The sequence below is a fragment of the Bombina bombina genome, chromosome 1, assembly GCF_027579735.1.
Source record: "Bombina bombina isolate aBomBom1 chromosome 1, aBomBom1.pri, whole genome shotgun sequence".
In the NCBI taxonomy this organism is placed as follows: domain Eukaryota; kingdom Metazoa; phylum Chordata; class Amphibia; order Anura; family Bombinatoridae; genus Bombina; species Bombina bombina.
Genome location: NC_069499.1, coordinates 293,635,490 through 293,646,104, shown reverse-complemented (window position 1 = coordinate 293,646,104; position 10,615 = coordinate 293,635,490). Strand labels below are relative to the sequence as shown.

The 10,615-nt window shown below is 37.6% G+C and overlaps 1 protein-coding gene across 1 annotated transcript in view; it reads right to left on the bottom strand.

Moving 5' to 3' along the window:
- Window positions 1–1,822: 1,822 nt before the first annotated feature.
- Window positions 1,823–10,615, bottom strand: part of SLC12A8 (solute carrier family 12 member 8) — a 187,107-nt gene continuing 178,314 nt past the window's right edge. The window contains exons 13-14 of the mRNA XM_053689789.1: window positions 6,324–6,384; window positions 1,823–3,435 (exon numbers count right to left, since the gene is read on the bottom strand). Of these exons, the coding sequence (XP_053545764.1) occupies window positions 3,267–3,435; window positions 6,324–6,384 (230 nt within the window). The 3' untranslated portion in view covers window positions 1,823–3,266. The remainder of the gene's footprint in view (window positions 3,436–6,323; window positions 6,385–10,615) is intronic.

Genomic DNA, 10,615 nt, shown 5'->3' with positions numbered 1-10,615 from the left:
CAAATCAAAATCGAGCAAAGGGAACAATGTCCATGTAAGCAACCATCAGACCAATTGCCTCCATCTAGAGTATTTCTCCACAGAATTATAGCGGTTTAGATAAAGCCTGCTACGCTCTAATAAAAAAAAAAAAAAAGGCAACTCCACACCTCAAACTCAACTGAGGCGCCTACCTACTCCCGGAGCCGATGTCAGGAAAAAAACGGCGGAAGCAACTACTCCCAGAGCTGTACTGTAGAAAACTGCCCAGAAGCTTTTCTTCAGTTCCTAGCACCAACTTGAAAGAGAAACTTGCTGCGCAACAGGAAGGTGCAAACAAGTTCCTCCTTTCTGAATGAAGAGAGGCACCTCCCACTGAACGTACAGTGTGGGAGAAAGCTTCCCAGCACTGTAAACTAGGTGCAAGAAGTACCATAAAAACACCCTCCAATGCAGAGTCCTCTAGGGCAATAATAAAAAAACTTTTAATACATTTTTTTTAATACCATCGCAAAAAAAATGGAGCCCAGAATAAAAGTATTAACCTTCCATCACCAAACCGGGTTAAACAGGTCTCACACATGCTTAACAATGCCTGCCTCATGCCTTTTAGTTGAATCCTGACCCCAGGATAATGTAAGTCCCATTGAAATATGTAGGACAATCCTCTTAGTGCATAATCTCCCCACCTGGAAGAAAAGGTACTTACCTGCCAAATCTGCTGTCCTGCATGTAGACAGTCCACAAGGTATGAGAGGACACAGTTCCTCACATAGACCTGTTGAAGAGAAAGAACAGAGTAACCAACTCTGGCTTTCTATACGAGGCAGCAAATTGTTAGGAAAACGCAGTAAGGCCCACCTTACAAGTTCCTAATTGCTTTAAAGCCACCACTGCCCTACTGAAGAGACTAACGTGGAGTACAGCTAGACCCAATTCTTCTTAAGAAATTAAATCTTGCTTGTAGATAAGAATCCAATTTTCTTCAGACACCAAACTTCACCTCCTCCATGCACCATGGCAAAGAGAATGACTGGGGATTGTGGAAAGGGGAGTGATACTTAACAGCTTGGCTGTGGTGCTCTTTTTCTCTTCCTGCTGGCCAGGAGTGATATTCTCAACAGTAACGGATGACGTCCTGGACTCACCATATCTTAGGAAAGAAAAGGATCTTTAAAAATGATTGGTTGTGTTATTCTATAGCAAGGTGTTTTGTAATTACAAGGTTTTTACTGTCCCTTTAAAAAATATTGTAGGGTGTACTAAAAAATGTTGGCCACATTAAGATTTTCTGGAAAACCTTTTTTACCATTCACTTGTAATACCAGATTGTGCGCTATTCTTAGCACAGGACTGAGCGCAAGATAACACACTCTATCGATTGTTTCCACAAGTAATCTAGCCCAACAAACTGTATATTAATTACTAATTTTGTCATTGTATGCTTGCATTACTGGTCCTGGTCTATTAGGAGAGGTCAGTTCTTAGGTTGATGGGCATAAAGCAGGTGGCACAGACGTAAATATATAGTTATTTTCTATTGTCATTACATAACACATTACTATTGACCTTGCTAATAGAGTGCATCACATAAATATAGAGTTCTTCCTATCTAGTTTGCCTTGCGCATTAGTGTAATTTCTTACATCCTAATTAGATAATCTCTTCTGATTTCCCAAGTATTTAATCAGGCAGGAGGTGTACATACCGAGCTCATGACATTTATTGACTATTGCTTTTATCTAAGCATAACTAAGCATATATCCCATTGTTACCACATTTACAAACTGAATATTCATAATACAGCAAGAATAAATGCAATATGATTGATCTTAGCAGCAAATTTATACATAACAGGCTCTTTATTTATATGTATCCTTCATATATGTCCTACATAAATAAGTAAAATTATTTTACAATATGACATTCATGTACGTCTCAATTTGTTTTTTTAACAAATTCACCAATGTCTCTAATATTAACTCATTTGAAAATTTACTAGTACAGTATATATACCTGCCGGTGTCTATGCATCATAAGAGCATCTTTAAGTCTATTTATAAAAAATGGAGATAACAAATAAAATAGTATGAAATGTTTTCATATAATCTAAATTTGTGTTATTTATATGATAGTGATATTTTATTTTTTCAAGCATCTACTTAATCTTTGTAAACAGAACAAAATTGTTATTTTACAATATGATATAATGAATTACCTCTTTACAGAAGGTGCATGATGGGCTTTTCCCTCTTACCAATTTAATAACTTTGGTTAGTAGTAAAGTCCAAAAAGGTAAACAGTGACTGAAGGTTTCCTTCATTGTAAACAAAAATTAAAGGGACAGTCTACTCCAGAATTGTTTAAAAATATAGATAATCCCTTTATTACCAATTCCCCAGTTTTGCATAACCAACACGGTTATATTAATATACTTTTTACCTCTGTGATTACCTTGTATCGAAGCCTCTGCAGACTGCCCTCTTATCTCAGATCTTTTGACAGACTTGCATTTTAGCCAATCAGTGCCCTCTTATAAGTAACTCCACGGGCGTGAGCACAATGTTATCTATATGGCACACATGAACTAACACTCACTAGCTGTGAAAAACTGTCTAATGCATTCAGATAAGCCTTCAAGGTCTTAGAAATTAGCACACAAGTCTACCTAGGTTTAGCTTGCAACTAAAAATACCAAGAGAACAAAGCAAATTTGATGATAAAAGTAAATTGGAAAGTTGGTTAAAATTGTATGCATTATCTGAATCATGGAAGTTTAATTTTGACTAGACTGTCCCTTTAAGCTTTGTGTTTCTATGAGCAACAAGCAGTGGCCTAACATAAATGTCTACTCAAACAGAGTACTACATTTTCTACGTTATCCAGCACAGCAGATGTCATCCAAGCATGGCTGCATCAAGAACTATATCAAAGAGGAATGAGCAAAGTCCTTGCCATTGGAAGGAATATTATGTTCATGACATCTTGTATACCTCCATACTTTGTTGGAGGGATCAATCTCGGCTGTGACTTGATAGTATATGGCACTTTATTGCATATATAGATGCTTTATTAACCTTAATATATTAAAACCAAATAAAAGCTTCAGGTTGCACAGTGCACATTAATACAAAACTAACAAAATAATGAAATAATGAAATGTAAGACATCATGCTTCACACAATTTAGCAGGTCAAGTTGTAAAATAATGCACTGCAGCCTCCTGTGGTAATGACTTTTTAAATATTAATATTTTGTCTAATTTACTGTAACTGTCCGTTCTAAAATTATTGGTTGTATTGATTGACAAAGTGTCCCTGACTGATAATGGAGGAGTGATGATATCGCCCACGTGAGGCAAAATCTGCATTTTCCTCTGTCAGCTGTGTGGTCTCCATTCCAACAGAGGCAAAGGAAGGTGTCACCACAAACTGTTCCTTTGGGGATGGCTTCTTCCTGCAGGGAATAATATACAACATGATAAATTACAGACAACTATTAGCAATAATCATACAGTAGGACACTATATGGCAGAGTAGGTTTCTTCAATAGCAAAAACAAATGATAAACCCAGAAAATCTTATTGCAATCTCTTATCCTATTTTCTGCTATAAAACCTCATGACATTTAAAATGAAAGTTTCTTGTAGCCAAAGAGTTAAAAATGATTTAACTAAACACTAAATCCTCTTATAAAGATTTAACAGATTCAGAATCCTATAAACATTGTTAAAATACTCTGGTATGTACAGCTAGGAGTTATGTAGCTAGATCCTGGGAATGAAGAACAGCTATTTTAGTGGATTGCATTTAACCCAATGCTACAGCTTTAATCTAAATATGAGACTGTGTTCAGGATTGATAGCATAAACTTCTATTAGAAGTGTAAATGCCTAAATGCATTGAGTTGCTGCCATGTGATTGGCTGATTAGCAATTTGTGTTAGCAAGCAATTGGACAGGTGTACCTAAGGTAAGTGTGTGTGTATGTATATATTTTCATACATACATACATACATATGTAATCATACAGGTATTTTGAAGAGAGAAAAAGAGAAAGAGAGAGAGAGAGAGTGAGAGTGAGTGAGAGAGAGAGAGAGAGAGAGAGAGAGAGAGAGAATGCCTAAACTACCCATTCCCTAGCTTTGCATAACCAACATTGTTATATTAAAGTGATGGTAAACTCACCCCTTTTTAAAATCAGATCTGGAATGTAAGCGCTATTTTAGATGGAGTTTAATTCATTAGCTGTAATGAAGATGCAGTATAACATGCTTTTTAATATAGATATGAAATTCAAATACTGCACGCTCCTCCGCCCACTTCAAAAGTAAAATTTTCTGTGAGCTAACAGATTGAATTGTTGTCCAATCAGCGCTCTCCCAATATGGCACTTTTGTTGTAGCTAGAGCATTGATTGGAGAGTAATTCAATCATTTAGCTGACAGGAAAATTGACTTTTGAAGTGGGTGGTGTAACGTGGGGTATTTGAATTTCATATCTATATTAATAACTAAGTTATAGCGCATCTTCATTGCACATGATGAATAAAACGCCATCTAAAATAGCGCTTACATTCCAGATCTGATTTTAAAAAGGGGAGAGTTTACCATCACTTTAATATACTTTATAACCTTTAAAACTATAAATCTATGCCGGTTTCTAAGCCCCTGCAGGCCACCTTTATCTAAGTGTGTTTTCTTAGCTTTTCACAGCAAGACAGTGCTAGTTAATGTGTGTCATAAAGATAACACTTTGCTGACTCCTGTGGAGTTACGAATGAGTCAGCACTGATTGGCTAAAATGCAAGTCTGTACATAGCACTGAGATAAGGGGGCAGTTTGCAGAGGCCTGAATACAAGGCAATCACAGTGGTAAAAAGTATATTAATATAACCGTTTTGGTTATGCAAAACTGGGGAATGGGTAATAAAGGGATTAACTTTCTTTTTAAACAATAAAAATTCTGGAGAAGACTGTCCCTTGATTAGACTAAAAAGAAAAGAATGTTGGCTGTCCCAAAAACCTTTTTTATGTATGGTAGAAGACCAATCCTATAATATCTACTTATGTAATATATCATCTGATTTACTGTAAAGATTGTGGAAAACAGTACCTAGGATGCACAAGTAAAATGATAAAGGACTGCATAAGAGAACATCTAAATGATATAGAAACCATGCCACCAAAAACAAAGGTAACAAAACATTTTGGAGGCAACTGATTATGTACCCCAAAATATAAGAGGAGGCGATAGGTTTAAGCTATTATTAAACACAGAAGTGAAGTGGATTTTCTATCTCAAAACAAGGGACCCTGAGGCTGAGGGATGTGGATTTATTCTGAGGTTAAAAGATTATTGAAATTAATATTGCTAGTGTGATGGATTTTATTATTTTTCGAAGAAAGTTTAACAAATACATTTGGGTAATTTTAGTTATTTTTTTATTTAATCTGTAAATAGGATTGTTGTTTTTAAGTATTTTTTAATAATTTGTCCAAAGATTCCTTTCCTGAAGTAAATTTGGAAGAATTAAATATACACAGCATTTGGAAAATGCTTAAAAGAATTATCCATGAATAAATATTTGTTCACAATTGGCTTTCTAAAAAGGAATAATATATGCTAGCAACAGATGATGCTGAAAGAGGATCTTTATTCTGATAGGCTACTGAGGAAAGGAACCAACTAATGACGCTTTAGTAACATAATTTTAGTATTGTTTGAAACAACTGGAACATTATTTCCAGTCAAATGAGACTTACATTAAAAAGTTTGGTTAGGTAAAATACATCTTTGAGAAAGCGTATTTTTAGAGCAAAACCAGTCAGTTGTTCAAGAGTTGATGTCCAGCCTTGTCACGCAGTGAGTGTTTTTTTAACAATGTACCGAATTAAGTGACTTTTTAACATTTTTTAATGTCTGCTCTGCCTATTTATAATTTATCGGAAGACTGTTTTAAATATTTGATTGCACCATACCTTGACTATATGATTTGTATTCTATATGGAACCTACTATGTATTATAAGGACTTTAGGAACCAAGCCATAGAGGGATGGTATTGCCTCCAATTATTTGACAATAACACAGAGAAATTATAGGTAGTTGTTGAATGTAATACAGCACTGAACAGTAAAACACTACAGAGGGAATCTTACAAATAAAAAACATATCCTGGGCCCTTATCAGTGTTTGAGATTTAAAGTCTCTCCATCCAGGCTAAAACAAAGAACACATACTTCATGGAATGGGCACAATGTTTAGTAATATAAAATCAAAGCAGTAAAATAATCTATCAAGATGCCCATATTTGGCATTATCAGCACTAAAACTTCAAGCACTAACCTGCATATGTTGGTTGCCACTGTACGGACCCATGTGAAGAAACTGAAGTTTGCTGCAGCACCTGAGCAGGAGAAGAAAAAAATATATTACATAAAATAACAAAAAGAGATGACAGGATCTCTAAATAAAGCTAGACACATTTTGTATTTGCTGTTGGTTTCTAAAGTGCGGAATGTGACACTATCATTTAGGACCGTGTAATAAAATACAGTACACAATACTTTGTGGTAAAACCAAACAAAGAATAAAAATGTAATATAATGTTTGGCACTATGCTCATTTAACTGGCTGAAAATATATATATTTTTTAAGATTTTTGCTTTTAAATATAGATATAATATAAAAATAATATTTACTTTGAATACATTCTACCAAGCATTTCTTTTAGCGTTTAATGCCCTTTAAAACAGTGGCGTCACTAGGGGGGTGCGGAGGGAGTGGCCCGCACAAGGGTGACACCCTCCAGGGGGTGACACTGGGTTTCCGTTTGTCTTGCACTTTAGCAGTGCAAAATAGATATTAAATCTACTACTCCTAAAGCAAACTGTTTCTCCACAGTGTTCCCCTTGGTACCCTCCACCCCAGACTCTGCATGTAGCTGCTGCCGTTTAAATGAACAAATAGGTACAGCATAACAGAGAAGGGCAGAGGTCAGATCTGTTCTAGCCTAGGAGCGTTCTGCATTCTCTCCTCTGCCTCTCACACACACACAAACACGCGCGCAGTGCTTTCAGCAGGAGCCAGGAATTACTCAATCAGGAGCACCCAGGCAGCCACTAGAAAGTAACAGGGACCTAAACAAGGGATGAAATCTGAGCTAGCTAGCATAGGGAAGAGGCAGGGGGCTCTGCATATAGTTATGTGTAATAAAAAAAAAAAGTTAAACCAACGTTAGGCTTTAAAACCAGACCTCTACCCCTAAAAGTAATATTCTTTTAAATATGTTTAACTTTAATAATAATAATTTACTAATTAAATATTTAAAAATAACAGAGCTGGTTATCAAAAATAATTACTATTGTGGCATAATTTATCCAGAAAGGTGCGTTTTTGTTTTTTTATTTTAGTTTTGGAAAAAATATTTTTCATATATTTAGAGGTTTCATTACTTTAAAAGAAAACTGCATTTGTCATACTCTAGTCTATATTTTTGTTTACATATATAAACTATTTAATTGATGTCAATGTTGATTTTTTTTTTTTTTATGTGCTGGACCTGACCAAAAATGACCTGCATTCATTTTAAGACCCCATTTGCATTTAACTATGTTTTTTTTATTAGCATATAGGTCTTAATAACAGACAGCACAGGATGCATAATATCACCATATAAACACATTGTGCTCAGTATCAGTGTATAGATACCCATGCACAAAATATAGTCTAGTCCACTCATCATCAGTGTATAGATACTCTATCCTTATACAGTTTACAATAATAGACCATTTTACAATTTGCCATGTGTCAAATATTGTATTTTAGGGTTCATGGGCCTACTTATGGGAAACTCTCAGAGCTTTTAATTTCCCTCCTGCAACTTGCACGGCTATCCAAGCTCTATATTTCGCCCCGACTGTTACTGTCCTGGGGTTAGGCTTTCAGTCGTCCCCATTTCGCATCTCGAATGGCACCAGGCAGGGGTGTTCTCTCTCCCCCTTGCTGTTCGCTCTAGTAGTCGAACCCTTGGCCGCACAAATCCGAGCAGACGCGTCATTGCCGGGTATCAGGTTGTCAGGCACTATGCAAAAAATTGCACTATTTGCAGATGACATAACTTTATTCACTGCTGACCCCGTTAGAGCCATACCTAAGCTCTTGGATATCCCACGGGCCTTTGGAGACCTCTCATTCTACAAGCTCAATGTGCCCAAGACTAAAATATATTGGTGGGGATACCCACAAGACTACATCCTTAAACTGAAGGATCAATTTAATTTCAAATGGACAAACAAGCAGGTTACTCACTTGGGCGTGAGGATATCCAATAGCGTACCACAAATGGTAAAAGATAACTATCTCCTCTTACTATCAGAATTGCAGAACCTAAAAAATACATGGGATCACAAGTCTATCTCCTTGATGGGACAAATAGCTACCCTTAAAATCTCCTTTCTGCCTAAACTCACCTATCTTTTCTGTTGTCTTCCAATCAGAGTCCCCATGCATCTTTTGTCACAATTTCAGAACAATATAACAAAGTTCATTTGGCAGGGTAAGACTCCCCGAATTGCCCATAAAACCTTACAGCTCCCCATTCACTTGGGAGGACTAGTCTCTCCTTCAGTAGTAAAATACTACGAGGGTGCTATGCTCACACATATTTCCCAATGGGGGGGTAATCCAATCCTGTGACAAATGGAGAGAAATTGAGCAGGCCTCTTTACACCTCTAATGTTCTTCTTAAGGATGTAATCTGGACCCCGCCACACAGTCGTAGAACTCTAGGCATCCGTAATCTGATTATTTTAGAATGTTTGTCTGTCTGGGACAAGGTTCGGCATCGCCAAATAATCGCCCCCCACACCTCTCCCATCACCTCGGTAGCTGGCCTGTTCACGGGGCTGGCAGAAACTCACCCTAATATTTGGGCTCGGCTGGAGATTAGGCAAGTTTCAGATTTTTGGTCCGTATCACAACCAGACAGATTTATAGACCTAGCACATTTAGAACTACATGCAGACATCCCTCCAATCCTCTTCTTTGAAGTACTCAGGGTTAAAAGCTTCCTGAAAAGCTGGGGCTTTCTCCCTTCTTCCTCTCACCCCTTGGGAGTCCATCTGGCGCGGGGGGCGCAGGCTTGTTAAGCCACTAACGATTCACTATAATTTGCTAGAAGGAACATTACTGCCTGAACTAGCCCTGCATTTGACTAGATGGGACACTCTTTTACACACCTATACTTTCACTGACTCTTGGCAAAAGGCCATCTTACTGACAAAAAAAACCCCCTGCACTGCGTAACAGTTATCTCTCACTTGTCCCTGGTCCCCACCTGACTGTCTAAAATGTACCCGGGAAGTCCGCCCCTCTGCTGGAGGGGCTGTAGCCTTCAGGGCAATATACTTGGTGGGAGTGTCACAAAATTAAACCCCTTTGGGAACTAGGGCTGCGTACCCTTACTGACTTTGGAATTAGGGTACCTGATGGCCCGGCCTCTGCCCTTCTCCATTTGGACTTCCATAATTTGCCCAAACATCAAAGCCTATTTAGTGTGTACTTAATGTCCTCTATTAAAACCAATATAGCTAGAGCCTGGAAAAGGGAATTCCCCCGAAGTGGGAAGAAATTGTAAATACAATGGCTTTTCTGTATAACATGGAAAAGGCCGTATACCTTGATTTAAACAAATCTGATTTGTTTGAAATTACATGGGCCGACTGGAAAGATAAATACTATACCTCATGGCACCCATCTGCCACGACACAGGACACCCCAAGCATTACCTAATAGGTGGCCCGTAAACCCTGCCCTATGGATTGCACTTCTAGACAGGACAGTTAAGATCCTCCCCTTCCCCTTCTCCTCCCCAACTATGTATCTCTCTCCCCCCTCCCCTACCCCGTACCATCTACACATGAACCGAGGTGCTGTACTGAGTAATTACTGGTTCTCTCATCACTGATTAGTGTGACCTTTATATTTGACCTTGCACACGTGGAGAACAACTTGATTTGATTTACATCGTACATTGTATATTTCCTGTAGGACCACTGGGTCCGAACCTTATTGAGTTTTTGTGTTTGTGAAGGGGTCCTGCGAGTCCCCAACTGTTATTTCTATTTTCTGAAACCACAAATAAAATTAATTTAAAAAAATATATATATTGTATTTTAAAGGGGTTGTACTTGCCCTCAAAAGTTTCCAATCCTCCTCTGGTGACACTTACCTCTTCTGCAGCTGCTAACATTTCTGTGTTTGCACAATATCTGTGTATTCCCAAAACAGCCACAGCCAAAAAGGTGACGTGCATTTGCAACATACTGAACATGGTTACAGTAATTTCTCTGTTGCATGTGTGTGTCTTTGTGTGAGAGTGTGTGTGTGTGAGAGAATTTGTGTGAGCCAGCGTGTCTGTTTCATGGGGGGTTGGAGTAACACCATGAGTTACCGCACCAGATGACACCAACCCTAGTGACACCACTGCTTTAAAGGGGGTATTAAAGTCAGCTATTTTAATATATGCATAAAATACATACATTTCAAAAAGATCTACATAAAGATAAAGGTTTTAATATATTTTTTTAAACACTAGGGAATGTGTATTTTATTCCCCCAAGAGTGGACAGTTAAGG